This window comes from Desmodus rotundus, chromosome 12, assembly GCF_022682495.2.
Source record: "Desmodus rotundus isolate HL8 chromosome 12, HLdesRot8A.1, whole genome shotgun sequence".
Classification (NCBI taxonomy): Eukaryota; Metazoa; Chordata; class Mammalia; order Chiroptera; family Phyllostomidae; genus Desmodus; species Desmodus rotundus.
The window spans coordinates 3688850-3714794 of NC_071398.1; the positions used below are offsets into that span (position 1 = coordinate 3688850).

Genomic DNA, 25945 nt, shown 5'->3' on the forward strand with positions numbered 1-25945 from the left:
CACCCTGTGCTCTGGGACAAAATCGCCACTTCTTAGTGCCGCATACGGGACTGTCACTTGGGCCTCCCCCCAGGTCCTGTGGTCACCCACTTTCTGAGCTTTGCCAGAAAGGTCCATCTGTCCGTCCAGACCCAGGTCACAGGCACCGCCCAGGAGGGGATCCTCAGCCTCCCAGCGCTGGTTCCCCAACCCGCGCCCTGGCCCGTGCCCGCGGCCCGACTTCAGCGCTGGTCGCCACTGCGCTCCCCGCAGGGAGACAGCCCTTCGTCCCACAGGATCCTCAGTGTTTTCCTTTCCACACAAAGCTCTACCGTCTCGGTCTTTTCTCTTACTCTCCGTTTAAATATCTTTCAGGAAGACCACATCACCTCTGTCTCCTTCGCGGTGTCAGGCGTCCTTGTCTGGCTGTCATCTTCAGGCGACGCCTATGAGGGTAAAGAAAAACAACTTTGTGTTAGAAGGTGTAGAAAAAGGTAAATATCAAGGAAATAGAAAAATAGCTGGAGTCTCATGGCAAGAGAAAAGGAGTAAGAATATAGATTATGGAATATATTTTTTAAACCAAAAATGAATTAGATATAATCACTAGCATTTTGAGAGTATCTTGAGTCAAGAGTACCTACTCCCAGTGACTTCATGATGGATAATTCTATACCTGATTCAACAGCCGCGCGCGTGTAGCTGAAGTACCCGAAGGAACGGAGCCTGCTCTCAACGCCAGGTGCCTCTGACAAGGACCGCACAGGGACTCCGGGGCCTGTCCCATGCCGACAGAGGCAGCACGCCCAGACGGCGGAGGGCTGCCGTCACAGGCCCGGGCCCCGGGCCCCGCAGAACGTGGGAGCCACCCCAGCGCTGGCCCTCAGGGACCAGGCAGACACGTGAACGGTCCCCTGCTCACAAGCCAGTAACAACGTCATCTTGTTTTGAAAGGTAGTATTGAGATTCATTTAACCAATTCCCAATTTTTAAAAATTATAAACTGTATTCTTACAGATAACTTTTATTTTGCAGAATAAATTCTGAGAATAGCTGTTAGATCAAAGAGAGGAGAAACTGTAAATCTGAAACACACTGCCACATGAGCCAAACGAAAGCTGTTCAACTGGAGCCCAAGCCCGTTCGCTCCCTCGGGCGAACTGACGGGAAGGGTGCAGCGGACGTGCTTTGGAATCCACGTTAGACCCAGCGAGGAACGCGGCTCCTGTGCTCGTGCCCACGGCCGTACTTGTGGGACCCACGGGGCTGCCTCCGCCCCGCTGGCGGGTGCAGCTCGGGCAGAGGACAAGGCAACTCTAGCCATGGCCACCAGGAAGTTACGACCCCCTATGAGATACAGGGTCCTCTGTGGTGACAGGGACGTGCCGGAGACCAGCTCCCCTCCACAGCAGAAGGAACACCTGTCGTTCTGACCTTGGAGCTGGGTCTCTGGCTAACCCCAGATGATGAACTCTGTCTGAATGAACTGCGCTGGCTCCCAAGTGTCACTAAAAGACAGTGACGAGGAAGCAAACCCCACTTCTCTGTCCTCGGGCCTGGGCCCAGGGGATGACGACAGTCCTTGGCCCTCAGGTCCTGGTGCCCGCACTGCCCGTTTCCGTTCATTGTCCTCCGCCCAGGTCTCCGCCCGGGCTGGGCTGCCCTCTCGGGGGACCGGAGTTCAGCTGCCACACTGGTTCATCCCGAGGTTTCACAACACTGTGACTGACGCCTGAGCGCTGACGATAAATTACCCTGTTTCTTCAGAAGCATTCTTACCGTCTCCAACTCTTGCAGGGCTCTGGAATGGCCTCCTTTAGTTAAAACATCCAGTAAACTATCCGCCATGACGTATGGGTAATCTTGGCATGTGGCCAGAAACTCGTGGACGCTGAAAGAGAGAGTGTTGGGAAAGTCACCGCTGTTTCCACAGATGCCCTCAATTTCCAGAGTATGATGTCCAGCTGTCCACCCAGGTCCAGCTCTGCAGCCACATACTCATCTACCAGGGACAGACTCCCCATGACAGAACGGGAGTGTCACAGGGACAGTGAGGTGAGATGCTGGGGGGCCGGGCAGGGGGAGTGAGGGCTCAGTCCTGGGGCTCCGTGCTCTGCCCCGGCTTCCTCCCTCAGGGGATCTTCCCCACCCAGAGACTTCTACTGGCACCAAGACTCTCCAAGTCACACCGCCAGCCTGGACCACACCCTTCAGGCACAGACGTGTGGGTCAGCGCCATAGAAAACGCCGCACTCAGAACACCGAGGGGCGGGGACTCACCTGAAATCGCTGGACACGTCGGAGTCGTCTTCCCCGTAGGTGGAGTAGATTAAATCAGAATCGTCCTTGCTGATGTTGGCAAATGTGGAGTCATAGTGAGGTGCGTAGGAACTGTAGGGCCCGTAGTTCAAGTACAACACTGTTGGCAAAAAGCGAACACTTTACTGCTATGCGTCATCAGCCCACTTTTTGTTGCAGGAGGAGCTGCTCCCTTCCAGCTTCACTACTTTGACTGACGTACAAATCTAAGGCAGACGTCCCCCCAACAGATGTTCATGGGGTCGCTACTCCAGTGACTTTCCCCCACAAAGGGGAAAGGGACACAGCAAAGCTCATTTTGAGTATTAAATGCAGTTTTTCAGTTTCTTCTGAATTTAGTAAAATAGCTAATTAATTAAGGTGGCAAAAATACCAGCGCGAGAGCCAGCGAAGGAAGCAGCAATGGAAATGGCCACGGGTGGGCGCCTCACCCGGGGTCACTCGGTTCCTCTTGTCCTCCTTGAAGCCCTGCAGCGTGTTCACTCCAGACTGCAGCCGGCCCGTGGTCATGCCCAGCCGCACGGGGCAGTAGCCGGGTTCTGGAACACAAGGCCGCGCAGTGAGACGGCGCCCTGCACGGGCTGGCGCGGACACAGCCTCAGGCCCCTACGTGACTGTGACGAGCGGGGCAGCCCCGGCTGTCCCCATTTTTAAGGCAAGGAAATCTGAGCTTAGAAAGGCATGCAGGCGGCCAGGACCCAAACCTGACCATTCTCATCACTGCCCCTGGAGCTCTCTGTAATCACGCTGCGTCTCACTTGAAACCAGGATTGAGAAGTGGGACCTTTGCACGTTATGACGGAAGCAAACCAGCAGGAAAAGTTAGTGAAAGACCGAGTAAGGGAAAACAGCCGGATTAAGGACAAGCACTCGTAATACATTCAGAAGGAACATGTACAGTGAGGAGCAGCCTTTGAAGATGTGACTTCCAGACTCCAGCCGAGCAGCCAGCTGCTGGGGTGTCGTCCCGACACACCCAGGTTGCGGGTCCACCCCCGGTCAGGGCAGGTGGAGGACTCAGCCAGTGAGTGCGTCAGTAAGTGGAACGAACTGGGGTCTCTCTCACAAAAGATCAACAACAACGTGGCCTCCACACCCCAGGAACGAGCCCCGGACGACACCGGGGCTCTGAGGTGAGCAGGGCGGTGCCGGGAGGACACTCTCAGATACTGAGAAAACGAGGACACAACTGAAGTGACACGGCAGTGACTCCCGACCGTCGCACACTCTCTCCCGGCCACGGAGAAAGACCGTGCTGTCGAGCCCGTGTGCTCCTGTCACTGTGAAGGCAGCCACGCAGTGCACACCCATCGGGTCACCGCTGTCACAACTGGGGGGCTCTGAGATGCCTGTGGAAGTGACTGAGGGCAGAGACCACAGGCCCTCAGAACCAGGGCCAGAAAGCACCGCCTCGCTGTCGGGCTTTGTTAATGGTGGGTCTGGCGTCTGGGCCTAGGACTCTGCATTTAAAGAAAGCCTGAGCTACAGAGCGCTGCTTTAGGGCGAAGGAAAGCCAGGAGGCTGTTAACAAGAGCCACATGCTGTTGGGCCCAGTTCTTAGAGACTGCGGGACAGCCAGTCACCACCGACCCGGCCTGCTGCCCCGCCCCCCTGCCCATCACTGCTCCTTGCAGACGGCAAGGTCTGTGAACCCACCTCCTACCACAGGGTCCACCGGGTGCAGGAGGCCCAGCGTCGTCGTTCCGTCTGGCTTTCTTCTTTCGAATCCGCACTGCAAGGACCCAAAGCATTCACACGGTGTCAACGGTTCTGTTCCTATCAGTCGTGTGTGTGTGTGAGTGCGTGCGCACAGCTGACACTAGAGAGCCTCACTACAGGCAGACTCACACTACGGGGCTATCACACTGCATTGAGGTAGCGACTTCCACACCAGACACGCGGTGCCGGTGGGCTGAAAGACGACAATCGGGAAATTCTCCGCGTTTTAAAGAGCGCTGTGGGTCCTTAAGGCTGCCTCGTCTGCCTGCCCAGCTTAAAGAGGGCACTGAAGACCAGGAGAGGGGCGGCCTGCCCAAAATCATGTATGGATGCACCTGGTTTTAAAACCAGTGTGTTAAACGTTTCTAAAGACCAGAGTGTAAATGTTTTCTTATAAGCTTAAAATAGAGTACGTGGTTCTTTTTGCAATTTCAGAACACGTTAACTTCACTAAGAAACCCTAGCGCTAGAGGGTAGGACTGACCATGGAGCTCACGAACACATGTTAACTTCTCCACCCCAAGTGCTGTGCGGGGAGCTCTGAGGCAGGCGTGGACCGGGGGCACACAGGTGCCGCATCGCGAGCAGACAGCCGACACGGGGCCCCGAGGAGGAAGGAAACACTGCGTCACCTGACTATTCACCAGCCGCCGGGTCAGCTTCCCTCCAGACTCCCTCACGATGCGGTCGATCTGCTCCTGCTCTCTTTCCAGGTTCTGGCTCCTCACTCTCTCTTCAAGCACATCTCTGTCTTTCCTGAAATCACACACTAGCGCTGAGCATGGAAGACGAGAAGATATTAAAAAGAGCTCCCACCATGAACACAACAGGCGCTGGACTCGCACCAGCCCGATCAGACCCCCTGGGGAGGGCTGACCCGCAGGGAAAGGCCACGCGGGTTTGTCAGCTTGAGCCCTGCCCCTGGGCCCAGAGCCATCTAACCTGAACGTGCTTCTCAGCACATCCACAAAAAAGAATTCTGCCATGCATGTATTCTGAAGGCAGAATTTTAAGCTTTTTCAAATTAAAAATAAACGTACATTTAAAATGTATAAACCTTAACGGACAAAAACTTGTCCCAAGTTGACTTCCTTTGCGCTGTGACAGCAGATGTCCCAAACTGCTGACTGGAAGCCTCTCCCGGAGCCCACAGTGAGGGCGGTGTCAGCGGGTGAGGGGCTGGGGGAAGTCGCTGCCCCCACCCACTGCCCTCTAGAGGGAGACACGTCCCGGCCTCAGCAGCGCCCGTTCAGGACCGGCTTCCCTCCCATCTCCGTGTCTTTATGGAATGTGGTAAGAAGCACCCGCTTCCCCTAAACAAATAGTTCCTTTTCCTTAACGGACTACAGGGAGTCCCTAAAGACGACCGACCGGCTCCAAGCTCATTTCCTGAGAGTGCACCCTGGGGACTGCCTCTGCACCGCACCGGGTGATGCCCCACGGTGCTGAGGGCACCCCGTGACAGACCGGGACTGCCACGCCCACACCCACCAACCACAGGCAGAGGGGTGCCCGGCCCCCAAGGTGGGCACCGGGTCACTGTTTCCCCTCACGAGCTTGAGAAAGTCAGCTTAACCGCAACACGGCAGACACTTTACTTTTTGCTTTCCTTGCTGGGACTCTTGAAGGCTTGGGCGTCCATCTCGCCCGTGTCCTCCCTTTCTGCGGGCCAGCAGCCACTGTCCTCCCCACTCTGCGAGGTGTCTCCTCCATCCTTCTGCTTTCGACTCTTCTGCAAGTCTGCCATGAATTCTATGCTCTGCTTCAGGCTCTGAATTCTCTCCTAAAAACGTTCAAGAATATTCTTATTGTATGGTTGTCATTTATTTTTAAAGCAACGCACTGTGTTTCTCCCAAGAGCTTGTACCTATCTTGTGACTAACTTGGGAAGAAAGCCAACGAAACGTTATTACACCAAGAGTATTGTATTTAGGGACCAGGCCAACGTTTGCTCCTTCAAGTCAGATGCCTTGATCCCCAGCATGAGAGAATGCTGGGCAAGTTTACTGCATCATCAGAGAGCTCACCGAAGAGGGCGTATGTACAAAGACTAAATGTTCTTTGCAGTGCTAAGTTTGACAAGTCAAATTGGGGTTGATAGCATGTCGACATTTTCTATCTAACAGAATGGCTTATCGTGTGAATTTCAGGAATTACCAGGTTTTTAAACCCCACAGCATGTAGCATGTGAATGGGCATCTGACGTGTCCTTATATTCTGGCACCCTGGGACGGTCGACAGTGGGCCATCACCAATGCCGCCGAGACCACACGCTTCAGAGAATCGAAGGCGGCGAGCACAGCTGCTTTCTGAGTGCGTAAGGGCTCTTCTCACCGAAGAAGTCTTGTTGCTTTTCGTGAAACTCGTGCCTAACTTCCCTCCGCACTGACGTGCTGTGGGGCTGTGGGGCTGTGTCGTGGCCGAGGCCGGAGGCTCGGGGGGCAGGCCTACTCAGAGCCGACTCTTGCCTTTGAACGCTGAGCCTGTCACTGGATGCCAAGGGAAGGGCGGTCTCCTTAGGGACCCAGAGCAACAGCCGCAAAGCCTTTTGCAGAACAACAGAAACGAGGACCAGAGGGCACGCAGATAAGAGCAATGTGGTCCAGAAACTCGAGTGACTCATCTGAGGTCACTTCGGAGCCCAGGACTGCAACCAGGACTCGCCTCCCATGACTGTTAGCAATGCGGGTTGTGAGAGCCTCAAGAACGTGAACTTGTTACTTCTGAGCTTCTATTTTAAAATCATCTTAAAACTACTAGAGTAATGCATTTTATCTAGACAAAGATGTGGGTAGAGGAGAAAACAAAAGCCTTGTTAATGTATTATCTAGCGAGGAACAGGGTTAACAGCTTTATTATCTCAGTGTTTTTCTAAGCATTATACGTATCAGCAAACTGGAATTATACCCAGTATTTGGGTACCAGAATTTTTTTCACTTAATAAGTTACAAGCATTTCCCCTCCATATCATTAAATATTCTTTACAATGCTTTTAATAACTGTGTAGTAATTCATCCTATTTTATGTACCACAATTTAGTTAACAACCTCCCCTTCGACATTTAGATTATTTCCAAGTTTCCACCATTACAAACACAAGTCTCATGAAGATTACTGTGAATAATCGAAGAATCTAAAAATCTCTCTTTAAGATAAATTCCTAAAAATGGAAACTTAGGTCAAAAATAGTAAGTATCTTTCAGGTTTTTGGTATTTCCTGCCAAACTGCCTTTCAGAAAAGCAGTATCAATTTCTGCTACTGTTTGAAAGTTTCTCTGAGTCCTTGTCAAACAGTGTAATTTTTTTAAAGTTGCCAGTTTGACTATTAAAAACATGTCTTATTTGAATGCATACTTACAAAATATCAGGGAGCGTGCCTATTTCTGTAACTGTCACCGGCCATTTGTGTTCCCCTTGGGAATGTCCAGTAGGCCGTTTCTTGCCGTCTCTCCACCTCTAGCCCCCAATCAGGCGGTGCCTTGTAAGCAGGAGGGGCCCGGGGCACAAACTTCTCAGCAACCTTTTTATTCCCACTCCAGAACTTACAAAGCAGAACCGCAGTAAGAACATTTGGGGATTTTTTTTTTTGGTAACATATTTGCACAAAATTAAAATAATTCATTTAGAGAAATTTTCAACATTTGGACACAAGTAATAGAAAACAAAAGTTGTGTTTATAATTAATTTTACTTTGAAAGCAATGACTTTCTTTTTTGGTAATTACGATGTCTCCAAATTAGCACACTGTTTACCAGCCCCTGGTTTCACAACGTAAGTGGCTGATGGGCCCGAGACTTTGCCACAGCCTCGCCAATCCCCATCGCGCAACTCACCCGCACACCAGAGGGCCGGGACTCCCGCCATCCCGGTCACACGGTGGTGCCCAGACAGCCGGGACTCCAACCCTGGCTGGTCCGCGCTGTTCTGTCTCTGTTAACAGGCAGCAGCACCCTCCTTTTTATTTAGACGATGAGAAGTCACTACGTGTGCCTGTCCTTTACAAAAGTGGCGTGGGCCGGTCATCGTGTGTGTGACTGGGAAAATAATGGAAGGCTGCTCTACAACCTTTACACTGAGCATTCGAAACAATGGCCTTTTAAAAGACACCATTCGTGGAAGGGTGTGCTGGGCTCTCCTGGGAACACTGCTATTTGAGGAATTAACTCAAAAGGTCTAAATTTAAACATTTAAAATCACCGTGGTGAGGAAGGAGCCCTCCCATCTGGGGTGGAGTCAACAGGAAGCTAGCACACAGGACGGGTAGGTGCCTCAACAGGAAGAGGTTTGAAAAAAAGGAAGATAACAGAGACAGAAAAGGGAAAGTGGAGAAGAAACTTAATTTCCTGTGTCTCCAACCATCCCACCCCCAGTAAAACCCACGGGATACTGGACTCTTCTGCACGTTACATCAACTACATGATTTGAAGGTGATGGGAAATGACAATGGCAACAGCGGTAAATCAAAGTGGATGAATTTACTCTGGGTAAGTTATCCCTGTGAATTAAATTTCCTCCTGGAAACTCAATGTACGTGTTTTGGAGTGACTAATGGTCGCAGTCACCTTCAAATACAGTAACAACAGCACCTGCAGGTTTTAAACCCGGACTATGGCTGGGTTCTGTACCCTAGGCCTTTCTGCAGAGCCCGGGACGGATGTCTGACACTCCAATGCCATCTCGTGTAGACGGTAACTGGCTTACACCAGCCTCCCAAGTCTCTAGCGAAGGACGGGAACCGACGCTGTCTAAACATTAGAGGGGCGCAAGAAGTGTCATCGATCCAAATGGTTTTCTTTCTCCCGTTAAGTGGATCCAAGAATCTCTCAGAGCCCAGCGCAGACACGCAGACACGCGCACACACCCAGACGACTCTGTAAACGTAAAACTGACACAGACGATCCCGTCGCAGCTGGAAAACCTTGTGCAGCTGTGACTCACCCCTACTGTCCTGTAACTCCCTTGGGTCTGAGCTCACACTCTTGATTCTGGCTTTTCTCCTCCTTGTTGCCTCACACCGGCTCAGTTCTTCTTCACAAACCCCTCTCCCACCCTGCCCATCTGTCACCGCCCCTCCCTGCACCAGGTCCTGTCCGCATCAGCACTCACTGCTAGCAGGTACGTCGGCGGGCACGGGCCAAGCCTTCTCCTGGGAGGGGAGGACTCTGAGGCTCTCAGTGAGGGCCAAGGAGCCTTCCAACTCCTGCTGTGGCGAGGTGCCAGCACTGTCTTGGGTCACTTCCCATCCCACGCAGCGCTGTGAGTGAAAACTAAGATGTGTATTATCCTGGGAGCCCTCTGCTTCTGCCACACAGATCACCTCAGTTCACCCTCCGGATGGGTCAGGGCCTCGCCCGCAGATGGCCCCACGCCACCTTCTGCCACTACCTACAGCATCTCCGGAGCACGCAGCTTGAAGAGGCATCTGCGCCCCTGCGCCCATCTCTCCCACCTAGAACGCGTCACCAGGCCCCAGAGCTTGTCCTCCATGGAGGGCGGGCCTGCTCCTGAGCAGTGGTGGCCGCTGACAGTTCCAAGTTAGTCCCCATGCTTCACCAGAACTTCAGATTCCAACCCCACAGAGAGCTTTCCTCCCCAAAGCTCTCATAATTCACCTAGTCAGTCTTATCCTGGAATTCAGGTTGCTGTTTCTTTCACAGCAAGTATCTGGTGAGTATCAATGCAAGGGCCTCATGTAAATAATTACAAGTGAATGCCAGTATTTATTTGTGTCAGTTCCAAAGAAGAACCTTCCTGCTTAATTTTCTCCTCTGTGTTATTAAATTTTCTTTCGTGTACTCTTTCAACTTCAACAGGCTCTGCCTGTCATACAATAAACCGGTTCTGAACTGGATCTGTACCACTGTGACCAACACACAAAGGAATATGAATTGCTTAATTATTACTTATGGCAAAGAATTTTCTTTACCTGGCTAAGAATTTTCATTCCTGAGTGCAATAGCTTCTTCGCAGCTTTATAATAAATGGTCTCTGGTTTGTTGTAAACCATAGCATTAGTACACATAAGTTTGAAGTGGTCCTGCAGAGAGAATATTAAGGGGGAAAATGCATTAAAACAAAATGAAGTGCCCTTCTTTCCTGATCTGAAATCATACAGGTCTTTGAAAAATTAAAGCCAAAAAACCCCGCCCCCTTCTTTCACTGTTTATCAGATATTAACAGCAATTTGTTAAGTTGTAAGACTCACAAATACTGCTAGATTGATTTAACTATCCTACTACATTCTTTTCCAAATCCTGAAGCTTTTCACAACTGTATATACTTTATTTGTGGTCTTTATGTTGTGTTTCATTGAATATGCTGTTACAGTTGTGCCAATTTCCCCCCTCCATCCCCTCCACCCAGCACCTGCCCGTCTTCAGGCCGTCCCCCCACCGCTGTTCGTGTCTGTGGGTCACGTGTGTAAGTTCTTCGGCTGCTCCCTGTCCTGTGCTGTACTTTACATCCCCGTGGCTACTCTGTAACCACCTATTTGTGCTTCTTTGTCCCCTCGCCTCTTCATCCATCCCCCACAGATTTGTACTTTTGCCATTTTATTGTTCATAGTTTTGATCATCTTCTTTTCCTTAAGGAAGTCCCTTTAACATTTCATGTAATAATGGTTTGGTGATGATGAACTCCTTTAGTTTTTTCTTGTCTGGGAAGCTCCTTATCTGCCCTTCGATTTTAAATGGTAGCTTTGCTGAGTAGAGCAATCTTGGCTATAGGTCCCTGCTTTTCATGACTTTTGAGTATTTCTCGCCAACTCCTTCTAACCTACAAAGTTTCTTTTGAGAAGTCAGCTGACAGTCTTATAGGAACTCCCCTGTAGGTAACTGACTTCTTTTCTCTTGCTGCTTTTAAGATCCTCTCTTTATTTTTAACCACTGGCATTTTAATTATGATGTCTTGGGAGTGGGCCTCTTCGCATCCATCTTGTTCGGGACTCTCTGTGCTTCCTGGACTTCCATGTCTATTTCCTTCACCAAATTAGGGAAGTTTTCTTTCTCTATTTTTTTCAGATAGATTTCCAATTTCTTGCTCTTTCTCTTCTCTTTCTGGCACCTCTATGAATGTGAATGTTGGATCTCTTGAAGTTGTCCCAGAGGCTGCTTATAGTATCATTTTTTGGATTCTTTTCTCGGTTGCTCTTTGCTTATGTTCCGTATCATTGACTTGAATCTCAGCCCCATCCACTCTACTGTTGATTCCCTGTAAGCTGTTCTTTATTTCAATTAGTGTTTCCTTTGTTTCTGACTGGATCTTGTTAAGCTGCTGACGTCCTCACCAAGTTCCTTGAGCAGCCTTATAACCAGTGTTTGGAACTCTGCATCTGATAGATGGCTTATCTCCATTTCATTTAGTTCTTTTTCTGGAGTTTTAATTTGTTCTGTCATTTGGGCCATGTTCCTTTGTCTCCTTGTTTTGGCCTCCTCCCTGTGTTTGTTTCAATGTTTTAGGTAGAGAGGCTTTAACTCCGTGTCTTGGTAGTGTGGCCTAACGTAGTAAGTGTCCTGTAGGGTCCAGTGGTACAGCCTCCCCCTATCTATCACCCAAGCTGGGTACTCGAGGTGTGCCCTTTGTGTGGGCTGAGTACACCCTCCTCTTGTGGTTGAGATTTGGTTGCTGTTGGCAGATCAATCGGAGAGGTTTACCCGGGCCATTCAGCTGCAAGGATTGGCTGTGACCACTGACCACTACCTCTACCCACCTGATCCTGGAGGATCAGCTGTGCAGGGCAGGGTGGTGGTGCTCCAATGTCATCTGTAGCTACCCACTGGGTATGCTGGCTCTGGGGCTTCCCAGATGGTGCAGGCCAAGATCAGCCCCCACCTATTTGGCCTGGGGACCCCCTTTCCTGAGCTGTAAAGCAATATGAGATGGCTGCTACTTATACTGGGCTTGGAGAGACCCAGGTAAAGCCAGTCTGTGAATCAGTGCTGTGCCTGGGGCTCACCAAGACCAGCTGTTGCCTGTTTGATAGGATTTAGGAAGTTGTGAAGCAAGAGCCCAAACCAGCCTTTTGTATGGACAAGCAGCTTGGGTGGGCCCTTAAACTGAGTGGGGCGGAGTCTCTGGGGATCTCCAAGGCAGGTCAGTTTTCGCCAGGTTGATGGAGTCTCAGAAACGGCACCAGCTTGCCAGCTCTGTGGAGGGAGGATTTAGAAAAGGGAGAATGGCCTCTGCTTGCCTTGATGCCAGGCACTTCACTTCCTCCCTTTATGCCACTGGTGCCTCTCAAGCTGCCACCCCGGTGCTGGAGCTCAGAGGAAGTGAGCCTGAGTAGGTGAGTCCATGTGTGGATTAAGAACTGCTTGGGGCTCTAGCAGTTTCTTCCACCAACTCAATCCCCGCTGGGTTTTGAAGCCAGATGTTGTGGGGACTTATCTTCCTGGCACTGGAACCCTGGGCAGGGGGGCCTAGTGTGGGTCTGGGACTCCTTGTTCCCAAGATATCCTTCCCGAATTTTTATCCACCACGCGTGGGTGAGGGACCAGCCTGTTCCGTGTCTGCACCCCTTCTACCAGTTGGAGGGATGTGATTTCTTTAATTCTGTAGTTGTCATACTTCCATTCAACTCAATTTCTGACGGTTCTGAGTGATGGTTGTTCTACGTTTTAGTTGCAGTTTTGATGCGGTTGTGTGAGGAGGTGAGCGTGTCTGCCTGTGCCGCCATCTTGACCGGAAGTCCCCCATAACTGTATATAAACTTTAGATACCAAGATGAAAATTTTAATCTTATTGCACAAAAGAGTAAGAAAATATTATCATATATTTAATAGAATACTCTTAACTGAGTAGTTAATCTAATTAGAAATATTACTCTCGGTTTTATAAAATACCTTAAATTTCCATTTATTTATGGATTAAATATTTTATTTCAGATCTTGACTGAAAACTGGGAACAGTGAGTGCCAAATTATCACAATTGATCCTACTAAATCCAAATTAACTGAGCAAAAATGTCAGAACATTTACAGTAATTTTCTTTTATCTGTTTGGGTGCTATTATAAGCTAAACATAGTTTGCAGAATGTTGCAAAAATCATGCCAATGTGAAATAAACCATACAATTTCAAAGAGCTAAAACACGTAAATGGAGTAGCCAAATTACCAAACAGTGCTTTTGGTCTGAATGTCAAAGTACACAGATGTGCTGGAGAATGCAACCCCACAGCATATTTTCATGGTTAAGTAATTCTGACTTTGTATAAATGTGAGAGTAATTATGCCAAGGCCTTACTAAGTTAAAATGATAAAAACCAAACAAAATAAGGATCTGACTCCCCCAAACAAGCTCCTCCGAATCAAACCCTTCAAGGCCCACTACGTGATTAGTGACGACGGCCAAGAACACTGCATCGGTACAAAACCAGGTGGGCTGCATGTCGCTTAACAGCACGTCAGCAGACTGACTCAAGGGTCACAAGTGGTACTGAATTCAAAGTGGACGAAGGCCACGTGGACCTCAGTACCCAGCCAAGTTGCTAATCAGTCGGGGCTTCGCCAGGCCCTGCCTCTCTCATGTGACCAGAGCCAAGGGTCTGCTCATTCCTCAGGCCTGTGCGTGCGAGTGCTCGCACTGGCACATGCACACAGGACTTTCCACGTGACGGCAGCAGTCCCCTAGTCCCCCAGGGGCTCGTTCGTGGCTACCCAACGGACCACAGGTTAAGTTGGTACAGATATTCTGGAAAGCTCCCTCCATCCATTAGGAAGTATTAAATGTGTATTTGGCAGAAGGAGAGGCAGGTGAGGAGACACGGACGACTACTATCCATACTAAGTGACCGCTGGGCCTACGACTGGCAAGAGAGTGCTGGGTGACCCCACTGCTCACGGGTCCGAGCTGGGCAGGCAGCTCGGCTCTCACGTGCTGGGCTTTACTGGGCTTTTGCGTAAGGGCACTTGGTCATCTGAAAAGCTGAATGACCTTTCTGCATACTTTTCATGTAATTAAAAAATATCTTGAACAGCCTAACGAGCTGGATAAGCTAATAAATACTACTTTGGGTTACTGAAAAAAAAATGCAGTAATGTAGAAAACTCCAAAGAGTTAAAAACACTTGTTCGTTTCCATTATGATCAGCCTGAACCATGTGCTCAGAAACACTTATGGGCACGCTTCTCCCTCCTGTCACCACAAGGGAAAGATCAGAGGAAAACTGTTCACAAAAAGAAAAAAAACAAAACCGTTAAGATTTTTTCCATTAAGCAATAATAAAGTCAGAAATATGCTGAAATAAACAGTTCTAGCCTAATTTTCACCAGATGAAAAGCTGGGAAAAATTTCCATCTCTCTGAATACATGAGAACATAATTCCAGTTTCTCAGAGCAGTGGAGTATTATCTATCCATTCAAACTGAGAGTAAAGATAGAATTAGATCCTGGTGTTAGCCACAAATCTCGGCCGACTGACGGTGGATGAAAAGAGAGCAGGCAAACACCGCCCACTGCCTTATTTCCCTTTTGTAACTGATGAGGGCCCAGCCCTGAGGTCAGGCGGACATGAGGACGGGCCTGCAGGAAAAGAGGCAAACAGGCATCTACACCATTTGGTTTGTGGTCGTTTGGTTCCAAGCCAATTTAAAAGCATGTGGTGGTTTTTTCTGTGGAAGATTAAAAAGTAAAGTATCACCTCTCAAATCAACACATACCAAGACTAGGTAAAGACAGAAAAAACTTCAACTATAACATTAGGCATATGCGTAATTTTGGTGGCTTGTAGGTTCCTGCAAGTTTTTCAATTTCTCCCTTTTAAAATGGAAAGAACTGTGCTCAACAAATAGCGCCCAGGTGAAGGAATTCAGGGAGCAACTGGCTTTTACCAAACTAGAAAATGTAACCAAACCTGTTCAGTACTTCTGGACAAGCCAATTTATTCTCTGTGTCAGAAGCTATGCACACCTTACATGTCTAGGAGAAGAAACCACTCTAACTTAATTTCATAAAGGGTCAATTTTACCTGTATTGATCTGAAATGAACAATCAGGTATCTTTTCAAAACCCCCAACATAATAAAGGAGTAGATAGCTTAGTTCATCTGATTTTGTATCTCCAAGCTTAAAAATGTTTTCAAAGACAAAAATATGCAAAGAGTTTTGGATATTAAAATAAACTTAATTGTTTGCAAAACAAAAGCTGGATTAGAAAGATCACGAATACCCGACATGTAGGTTTCTACCAAGATTTTGTATATACAGGACCCAAGAGCCTGACTCTCAAGTGAATAAAGATATGTAACTTTGTATTATAGCTCCTGTTTGCCCCATTGCAACACCCCCTGCCGTAGTTACCTTCAGTTCTTCTATGGACTGGTAGTCATTGTTCTTGATCTTCTCTTTCATGGTACTAAAGTCCATTGGGTGTTTAATGATCATGGAGTAGCCAGGGGCGATAAAATCAGTCACAGGAAATGAAAAGAAAGCACTTGGGTCTTTTCTGTGAAGAGATAAAAAATGTAATTTTATTTCTACTACAAACAAATCTACTGGTCTAGGAGCAGAAGTCGGAAGAACCCTCAGATGTGGAAAGAATCTGTGGTATGCTAACATGTTTTCCACTGAAAATTGAAGGAATAATTTTAAAGACTAATAACTAATCAATAACATAGTTGAGATGTTTTACATACTAATTGTGCTCTTAAAGTAGCACCTCCTACACAGGGAAAATGAAACAAAATAAATAGAGAGCCTAACTGACCAACACACTGGCCTTTGGGAGATTAGTGCCACGTGTTTCTAACCAACTACAGGGGAAAGTTAGAAAGAGTAACTACGAGCCCACCCGTGCGATCTTTCCCAGGGGTCTCTAACCACAGGCTTGGACTCTCGGTGGGCCACTCAGTGACTGCGTCCCTGTGAGCAAGTATATTTTCTGAATCAATGGATGTGACTCCTATTGTGTATATGTGGGTGGGGGTACTGCTTAAAAATTGACATTGGGAAGGTCCTCATGGCTGTGTGTGAGAATCATCGGAGGAGCTTTACACAAAATTCAGTGGATATTCCAAAAATTTATGAGAAACCAAATAGCTCAGTAATCTTGAGAAAGAAGAACAAGGTTGGAGATACCACAATACCTGGTACCAAACTGTACCACAAGGCCACTGTAATCAAAACAGCCTGGTACTGGCGTAAGAACAGGCACACAGATCAATGGAACAGAACAGAGTGCCCAGAAATAAGCCCACGTCTCTATGGTCAGTTAATATTCGACAAAGGGGGCACGGGCCTGCAATGGTGTAAAGACAGCCTCTTCAATAAACAGTGCTGGGAAAACGGGACAGATACATGCAACTAAACGGGACTGCATCAAACTGAAGAGCTACAGAAAACCATCAGCAAATGAGAAGCGGACCTACTGTATGGTAGAATGTATCTGCTAGTGGTACAGGTGATGAGGGGTTAAGTTCCAACATATATAAAGGACTTAGACACCAGAACACAATCCAATTAAGAAATGGGAAAGGACCTGAATAGACACTTCCAAAGAGGACATACAGAAGGCCAACGGACATGAAAAGACGCTCAATGTCACTCATCACTAGAGCTATGCGAATTAGAACCACAACGAGCTACCACCTCACACCTGTCAGAGTGCTACACATCAGCAGACAAGCGCTGGCGAGGATGTGGGAGAAGGGAACCCTGTGCACTGCTGGTGGGATGCAGACTGGTGCAGCCACTGTGGAAAGCAGTAGTTTCCTCAAAAAAAAAAAAAAAAAAAAAAAAAAGAGAGAGGAACTGCCTTTTGATCCAGTGATCCCACTTCTAGCAAAATATCCCAAGAACCCCAGAACAGCAATTCAAAAGCATGCACGCACCCTAGGTTCTCAGCAATGTTATTCACAATAGGCAAGATCCAGAAACAGCCCAAGTGTCCATCAGTACATGAGTAGATAAAAATGGGGCACATTTCCATAATGGAACGCTACATGGCCGCATACTGAAGTTTTCTTACTCTGAATAATAATGATAAAAATGGCTTAAAAAATAAGACGCCAGCAACTTTTAACATGTATTTGCCATGCGCCAGGCCCAGTGGTGGGGCCTGATGTATGCGATAGCTAGTCCTCACGAAAGCCTTCCAGGAAGTGGAATCTCTCCTCAGAAGCGAGGATACGGAGACTCGGCGGACAGATCATTTGTTCCAGGTCGTGGGTCTGACAAAAGGCAGTTAGCACGTGCACCCGGGCCTCTGAGAGTCTGCCTCTGCTCCTCCTAGCGTGCTGTCTAATCAGGGAGACTGAGGGGTGAGGAGAGGAAGCAAAAACAGCCAGTTTGGGACCCAGGCACGCAAATGTGTGCCATCCACGGTAGCTCCTGCGAGTAACACCACGTCGTCGCTGGGGGACCCCTTCAGAGCAGACTGTCTGCACCCCTACGACTGGCCACTGGGCCGGCCGAAGGTGGCCCTCCTCACCGCGGTCAGTGACATCCTTCACCAGCACCGGGCCCTGACTGATCCGGCCACCGCAGCCACTCAGAACTGCGTGGCCTGGACTGTCATTCCTGAAACATCCTGAGGCACGTGACCCTCCCTGGACTAAGAGATATGATCTTAAGCAGATTTCTTTCAAGGCGACATTTTTAACTTACATTCCAGTCTTATAAGAAAATTAAGAGGCCGCCAAAACACTCTAGTTACACATTCTAATTGAGTTGGGATGTCCAATACTTACCCTTTTGGGACAAGGAATTATTTATTCGAGTGTAAAGACTTGAGATGTAGTTTTCTCAACTACTCTGTAAAGCCGAAAAGGGGGAGGGGCCACTAACTCCTGACAGAGAAGATGCACAGGTGATGAACACAGTCAGCGCTGCGGGGGTCCAGCCCGCAGCCCGCCCGCAGCCCAGCACGGCTGTGAATGCAGCCCAACACAAAATCCTCAATTTCCTTAAAACATCATGAGTTTTTTGTGATTACATGCGGCAGTGTATTGTGTGGCCCAGAGACGCCAAAAGGCTGGACACTCTGCTAGTGGCTTCATCTTTAAGAATGATTAGCGCGTGCTCTGGGGCCGGCACGAAAGCACGGAGCAGCGAGCAGGAGGTTGCCTGTGAGAACCCGTGCCCTGCACCCACGAACCCTCTGCCAACAAGGCCACCGTCCTTCAGCTGAAAACTGCAATTCCGAGTAAAGAAACGCATCAAAATAAGTATTTTAATAAAGACTGAGTTATTCTTTTCCCTTTTAAGAACTTAACATTAGCTTAATCCAGATACTGTAATTTTTAGAAAAAATTTCTGCGTTTAAGAAGGCCACAAATCCTATTTACAGTATTTTGTCTCTTCTCCCAGACTAATAATTGCTGAACTTTCACAGCATGATAAGCATCGCACAAATACACAAAGGGTATTTTTATCTATTAGCAAAGTGGAAATATCTGTATTGTTTACTCCTGGTTTAAAGCTTTAACATCAGAAGGCACTTCTCATTGGAAAGAAATATGCCATTAAGAGGGTTGCGCAACGCTCTTCCAGCTGCCAGTTACAACAGACTCAACAAGGACAGCTAATGGCCTGCCTCTTGCAGGGCTTCCATGCCAGGCAAAATATTTATCATCCACTTTAAAATCAAGTACACTTGGATTTAGGCCACAAAGTGCAGCTTTAAATGATCAAAAATAGAAAAGTGGTTTGGATACCATATTTCTCACTTCAATTTCCATGTCATAAAAATATTGGAAAAAACACTTACCTCTGCAACTGTCTCATCAGTTGATTCAAAGCTTCTTGAAGGGGTGTCTGTTCTACTTCTAAAGCAAAGAAGAAAGGAAAACTGTTTTGAAAAGGAAGATTCTAGGTAGTATTGTTTAGCTTATTTTATTTCTATACGACATCTCATATCCATCATTAAAATCTCACAAAGAAATTCCATTTATCTCACAAATCAGTATGAATTCAAACTGAAGCTAATTTAAAGCTCTTATGTGTCAGAGAAATAAGAAACTTAAAAATTCTATTAAGCAGCATTTTAACTCAGAAGCGAAAGCCCCAGTGCCGTTCCCCGGCCGCGGCCCCCCTCAGGGCAGGTGCTCCAACCTTCCTGCTTGGCCAGGGAGCTTGCGAGGGGCTTCTCGGGAGGCAAGTCCAGTCCGGCAGGGGCCTGGCCCTGGAGGTCCTTTTCGGCCTCACTTTCCCCACGGTCCCGGTCTCGCTTCTTTCTGTCCTCCTAAACAGAACAAAGGGAGATCACTGAGAAATAAGTGTTTCAGAATACCTTTAGAACAAACAAATCATTTTAATTTCAGTGGAAAAAATAAAGACAGCACTGAAAATTCTTAATAAAATCTTGATGTATTTTACTGCCATCTACTGGAAAAGGAGAGAATACCATGTTCATAAAGGGGGAAAAAGGGATTGGACAGTAGATGCCAGAGAAAACACTCAGAAAAATAATACTATTCCTAAAAGCAAGATGCCATACCTAGGAATAGATCTGATTTAAAAAATCCAATACATTTGGGAAAAAATTATGCAATACTATTAAAAGGCCATCGTGGAACACCTGAACAAAGGAAACATACCATGTTCATGAATGGAAAGAGTCAATTCTCTCCGAAGTAACCTACAAATAAAATGTAATGCCAACCCAAACCGTGAGGTGGGCTTTTTCATGGAATCCGACAGCCAATCATGTAACTTATTTGGAAGATCAAATCGAGAACGGTCAGAACAGTTTTGAAGACGGTCCCAGTAGCACATGTCTTACTAGACACACGGCATTTGTATAAAGTGACAGCACCGAAGACACCGTGTGGGTCTGACGCAGGGACAGACAAACGGACCAAGAGGAGTGATGGCGGAGCCCAGAAACAGACGCATGTGGAGAGCAGGGCGGGGGTGCCAGGGCAGGGCCGGGACAACCCACTGTCCACACAGACGAAGGGGGTGAAGTTAGGTCTCGACCTCCTGCCACACTCAAAAGCAAACCCCAGACATACGGCAGACTTAAGTGTACAAAGCAAAGCTTCAAAACTTCGGATAAAGAGTCTTATGACCCAGGAGTGGGGAAAGTTTTTATTACCCACAAATAAAGCTAAGAGGCTGGCTATTGACTGAAATAAAGGTGCTTGAAACGTAAATAACTCAAAGTATTAGCAAAGATTACATAAAGAACATCTACAGGTTCATGTAAAAAGGTAAATAACCCAATAAAAAATGGGTAAAGTATCACAGGTAATTCTCAGAAGAAACCTGAAATGTTAAGAAACATGAAAATTAGCTCAAGCTTCCTAGAACTCTGAGAGTCATACATTTAAAAACAGGAAGACATTTCACATCTCTCTGATTGGCAAAAATTAAAATGTCTGTAGTAGCCCTGGCTGGTGTGGCTCAGTGGATTGAGTACCAGGCTGCAAACCAAAGGGTCGCCGGTTTGATTCCCAGTCAGGGCATGTGCCTGGGTTGCAGGCCAGGTTCCCCAGTGTGGGGCACGCAAGAGGCAACCGCACATTGCTGTTTCTCTACCTCTCTTTCTCCTTCCCTTCCCCACTGTCTAAAAATAAATGAAATCTTTAAAAAATAAATAAAAATAAAATGTCTGTCAACGTCAAGTTCTAAGGGAAATGTAGAGAACCTGGACTCTCATACATGGATGAGTGCAGGACAACGAACCTAGTAAAGCTGAGGACCCATTCGCCCTAATCTCGGCTCTTGTACCACTGGGCACACAGCAGCCTCTTTCCCACAGCACAGCTGACCCTGGACGACACAGCTCTGGACCGCCTGGGCCCACGTACATGTGGGTTTTTCTCAGTAAATATTTGTGCTGTTTTCCACCCAGAGTTGGGAGTCCCAGATGAGGAGGACCTATGTCATCTTGTATAGAGGATTTAAGCATTTTTGGATTTTGGTACCCACGGGGGACCCCAGTTCCAATCCCTCCTGGCCTCCTGGATACTGAGGCACAACTTAAGTTTCTGCGGATTTTAGACTGCGGGGTGGCGGGGGGGGGTCAGTGCTGCTAACCTGTGTGTTGTTTAAGGGGCGCCTGTATGAGAAGTACAGCGATACTCACTGCAGCACTCGCTGAAACAGTAAAAACTTAGAGACAGCCCACTGCCTACTGAAAGGAAAATGGGTCAGCAAGTTATTTACACAGCGGGGGAAATTGACAAGCTGAAGTTACACTGTATCTACATGTATAGTATTCGGAAACAATTTCCAGAGAAAGTTGTTGAGAACTGTCACAAGATCAGTCACGTGAAGCTTGGACATGGGTGAGTGTGCACTGTTCACTGAGGTGCGCAGCAGGAGTGAGAAGACAAAAACGAGGGTGTGTGTGATCACACCGCGCTCACCACAGTGGTTCGGTTCTCTCCAGGGAAAGCGAGAGGGGTGGGGTCGGGAACAGTGCACGGGAGGCTTCCCCTGTGCCTGCACTCTAATTTCTCAAAGAAACGGAAACAAAGCAAAAACCCCCAACAGAAACAAGCAGAAGGCAAACTGTGGAGATAGATCTGCTCCAGCTGGATGTTTGGTACCACAGTGATAGTTTTATTGTTCGTAGTTTGCATTTTTTAAAATTAAATTTTGAAGTAAAATTGTGCAAAAAATGTCTATTTTAAGCTCTTGAGAATCAAGGTTCTCAACAGGATCTTATCAGCTCAAAGTGTGGCCCCCAACCGACCAGCAGCATCAGCATTATCTGGGAAGTTGCTAGAAATGCGAATTCTGAGTTCCCATTTTGGTTGTCAAACTCCCAGGTGCAACAGGATCACCTGAAGGTCTTGGTAGAACACTAACGTCTGGGCCCGTCCCCAGAATGAGGGACCCAGCGGGCCTAGGACAGAGCCTGTGACTGGCATGCCCGCCAAGTCCCCAGGCTGGGGGAGGGGGGAGCCGCTGGGCAGGGACACACTGAGTGCCACCGAGAGGGAGCGGCACGCTCTATTCTCGGCCCACACCTCTACCACAGGGGACCGGGCTGGCTCCAGGGAACAGTGCTATGAACTCTCCTTGCCATGCACTTGACCTCAGGTGCCAGGACCGTGACTGCTGTCTGTTTTTATGGCCTCACAGCACACGCTAGAGCAGCGACTTTTGACTTTGGAAAGTTCTGTATCTTCTGCTCAGAAAACAGAGCATGACTCTTCTACTGGCTGGCAGGTCGAGAGCTCATTCAGTGTAAAAAGACCCCCGAGACGGAGACCCCTCCCTGTCCAACAGAAACTGGAGAGAAGGCAGCTGGGAAGGCAGTGAGCGCTCTGCTAGGTGGACCGCGAGCCTAGAGCAGGGTCAGCACAGGTTCTTGGAAACAGGCAGGCAGGATGCGTTTAGGCTCTGAGGTCCGCGAGGTCCGTCACAACTACCACCTCTGCTGCGTGTGCGGAAACAGCCCGGGCAGTGTGTAAACTGATGGGTGTGGCTGTGTGCCAATAAAACTTTATCTACAAATCAGCTGGTGCTGACCCCAGTTTGCTGTCCAGGGGCTTGAGCTCAAGCTTCCGCGTCCTCCTTAACACACCCTGAGACCTTCTTAGGCAGCGTGTGTCCTCACCTGGCCTCTACGTCACCTGCAAGACAGAGACCTGTCGATTTTATTTACCTTAGGGTGAACGAGATGGCGAGGTGAGGCCATGAAACAGGAACGTTGAAAAGGTACCAAAGGAAGGTACAAGGTCTGCGAACTACCCCCACCCCTAGTAACTTCATCAGTTAGCTGGGCCTACAGCGACCACTTTACTATTTAGTATGGCAAGGGAATACAGCCTGCTGGGCTGGAGTCCAAGAGAGCAAGGAGCATAAAGACACGCACTTGGAAACTACCCTAGACTAAATGAGATACTGTAACATGCTTTTGCCAGACCAGGAATCCGGAGAAGTATCTTCTGCTTTACCAGAATGTGACCGTGACCTTGTTACCCCATTGTTACAGTCTCGGTTTCACCTACACAGCAAGAGCTTTGATCTCCACAGTTCTCTCCCCTGCCGTGCTGACCCTGACCTAGTCTCCTTTCTACGGTGTGGAATGCACTCCAGACCTACTGTGAGCGTCCCTCAAGTCCCCGGACACAGAAAGCTGCAGAGAACACAGTTCTGGTTAGCAGCTGGTGAGCTTGGCTAGTTACGTACCAGAAACGAGACAGCAACACTAGGGCCACTGACCTCCATGTGGCCAAGGAAGAAGGGTTCACAGTTACCGGCTTATACAGTGGGTTCAGGTTCTGACAGGTTCTGACCTGTTGGTTATGAGGTCGCGGAGGCCCTGTGGCATTTGGGGGAGACTGATTTCCTTGTTTTTGAGACAGACAGCACTGCACGCCTCAGGGGAGGCCACAAGGACTAAACGAGGCAGCATCTGCGGAACCCGAGTGCGGAACCTAGCACGTGGCGTGTCCCAACACACGCGCTCTGCTGCGTGGACACACACTGGGGGAGAGCCCACGCACGGCCCTTCCCCCGAAGCTGGCCGTGTGACAAGAGAGACGGACACTAAACAGCTCACGTGAAAAACCAAACAGATTTCAAGGAGAGTGGACTGCCGGGCGAGTCTAGTTTAGACTGCAGGAGGGCAGGAGGGCTTCTCAGCAGAAACAGCTGCGCCGGGATCTGCGGCAGAGAGGAGTCAGCCAGGCTGGGGGCGGGCAGGCACGCACATTCCAGGCAGAGGAAGTATCCCGTGGGCATGCGGGTCTGGAGCAAGACAGAGGAGAAGCGGCTATTTCCGTAACTACGACGCATCGTACTGATTTCGGACCGCACCCTAATTTACCCGTGACTCAATGGCAGGCTGTTTCATTAAGTTGTTACACTTCAGAAGGGAGTCTCGGCTCGCTGCTATTGGTAACGCTCACTGCTCTCTATTACAGACACATGTGCCTGCCTGCTTCGCTGGAGTTCCTGGTGGGCAGGGCCCCGCTCTACACGAGGCGGCAAGAAAGAGCAAGGTGCAGGCATGCGACTGAACAGCTGAAGTCTGGGGAGTACGCACTGCTCTTCAGATTGGCTGGTTTGGGGATTTTAGACATACGTATTTGAAAAAATGATATACATTTTATATACGTGTGGGTGTGTATAATGCTTCCAGTGTGCAAAACAATTTCAGAACTTCCCTTGAAGAGGCGACTTTAGAATTCAGTCGAAGGAACCAATTTTATTACCTGGAAGCTACCCCTCACCTTTGGCCCCAGGTTGAAATGGCACTGGCCACACAGTTTGGCCGCCCCCTCTGTGCGGCGCTCCCCAGCCCCACTGCTGAATGAGAGAGGCTGTCCTCAAGACTCCCAGGACACCGTGCTCACACCCCCGTTCCCACTCACCAGGCCCAGGACTTCATTTGCCCTCCCACGCCTCAGTCTCCACCCCGCCGAGCTCCTGCGGGCCGGGAGCTGTGCTTTACTTCTTCCCGTCAGGGAGCCCAGAGCAGAGTCTGGCAGGGAACAGGTACCTGGTACCAATCTGTCGCATAAATAAGTAAATGGCCTCCCTCTGATGCCCTTAGAGCCCTCCCTTCTCTGGGAAGATGTGTCCTTGAGAGGGGCAAGGGGGAGGGCTGGCTGCCACCTCAGATAAGCCACAGCAGCCCTGAGTCCTGGGTGTGGTGGATGTCACAGCACACAAGCCAATGACTTGCGTTTTGAGAGAATTCCCACTTTGCTAATAATTACAGTTACTTGTTTCTCCTTCGTAGTTACAAGCTGTCTCAACTTCCACGCCTCACAGTTAACTCTGCAATAAAACGATAGGATCCCCCCCGCCCCCCTGGGATCTCAGGATTAAAGGGCCACGGTGCTAAACCAAGAGAACAGCGCCTGGCATACAGTAAACACTCCAATGTCAGCTTCCATGGGTGTGCATTCCCCTTGGGGCCTGGTATAGTGCTCATTAGAATTTATTTATCTAAAATAAGCTTTCCATTTTCATTTTTACTTGACCTCAGCTTTACAAACATCCTACATGTTAATGCTTAACGTTAAAAATTTTTTTAAGTAACTCATTCTATCCTGACGACATCCCCAGCGATGCGACCAGCCTAGTTTCTCGAGCAGGGAAACCCGCAGCGACCTGCAAAGCTGTGAGGACGGAACCCGGAGCAGAGTCGCGCTTCTCTGAACAGGCCCGGGTCTCGGTAAAGGGTTCAGACCTTCCCGGAGCTCTTTCAGTGAAAAGCCTTCTAAGTAGGTCTCCTCACACCGGTCTCCACTCCTGCAACACACGCTAGTTACTGCTAACAGATCAACGTCACTAAGACTCAGCTTTTATCCTTCTTCCACTCGGAACATTTGACTTCGCATGGCCTACATGTTCAAGTTCGAGGCCCCTACTCTGCCCTCTCAGCTGCCTCTCACACCTTACCCCACCCTCTTCATGCTGTTTCACGTCCCTATACACACCTCACACCCGCCCACCTTCGGGCTTCCGTCCTCAACTCCCGGCGTGGAGCGCAAGCTTCCTCACCCCACAGCTGTAGGCAGGAGTGCGGCATTCCATCAGGGACCGGCTTTTCAAGTAGCCCAGGAATGAGCACTGGGTGTCAGACTGCCGTGAAAACACCTGCAGCAGCCCATAAACCACCGGACTCACGGCTTCATACATGCGGCCTTCTACGTTTAACTGTACAACACGCGGAGGATACAGCCGCAGCTGAGAGCAGGCGGCTGACCCCTCGCTGACCGCCTTCGGATTTCTGAAGACCCGCTCACATGCTGCTTCCCGAGCGAAGTCTCCTGGGGCTCCCCCAGCTCCAAGGAACCTCAGGGGCATCAGAATGAAAATTCAGCCTCTGCTGGGGCCCTGATTCTACTCCCCCTCGTGCTGTGAAGGGGTGGAGGCTGGTGTCCATGTTAACAACAGTTTTAGACTAAAGACCTCCTAAGGGCAGGATACGATTTCCTACTCTGGTTCTGACTGTGTGACCTCAAGGAAGCTCACCTGGCCTCTCCGTCTTATTTACAAGAGGAGACGAGGCGAGCCAGCCGGCC

The 25945-nt window shown here is 48.9% G+C and overlaps 1 protein-coding gene across 1 annotated transcript in view; it reads right to left on the reverse strand.

The window, feature by feature from the left end:
• BRD7 (bromodomain containing 7) overlaps positions 1-25945 on the reverse strand; it is a 35003-nt gene that overhangs the window by 2545 nt on the left and 6513 nt on the right. Inside the window, exons 3-13 of the mRNA XM_053914868.2 lie at positions 19062-19191; positions 18718-18775; positions 15312-15456; positions 9943-10053; positions 5616-5800; positions 4650-4773; positions 3955-4030; positions 2730-2837; positions 2260-2398; positions 1759-1870; positions 369-425 (exon numbers count right to left, since the gene is read on the reverse strand). Of these exons, the coding sequence (XP_053770843.1) occupies positions 369-425; positions 1759-1870; positions 2260-2398; positions 2730-2837; positions 3955-4030; positions 4650-4773; positions 5616-5800; positions 9943-10053; positions 15312-15456; positions 18718-18775; positions 19062-19191 (1245 nt within the window). The remainder of the gene's footprint in view (positions 1-368; positions 426-1758; positions 1871-2259; positions 2399-2729; positions 2838-3954; positions 4031-4649; positions 4774-5615; positions 5801-9942; positions 10054-15311; positions 15457-18717; positions 18776-19061; positions 19192-25945) is intronic.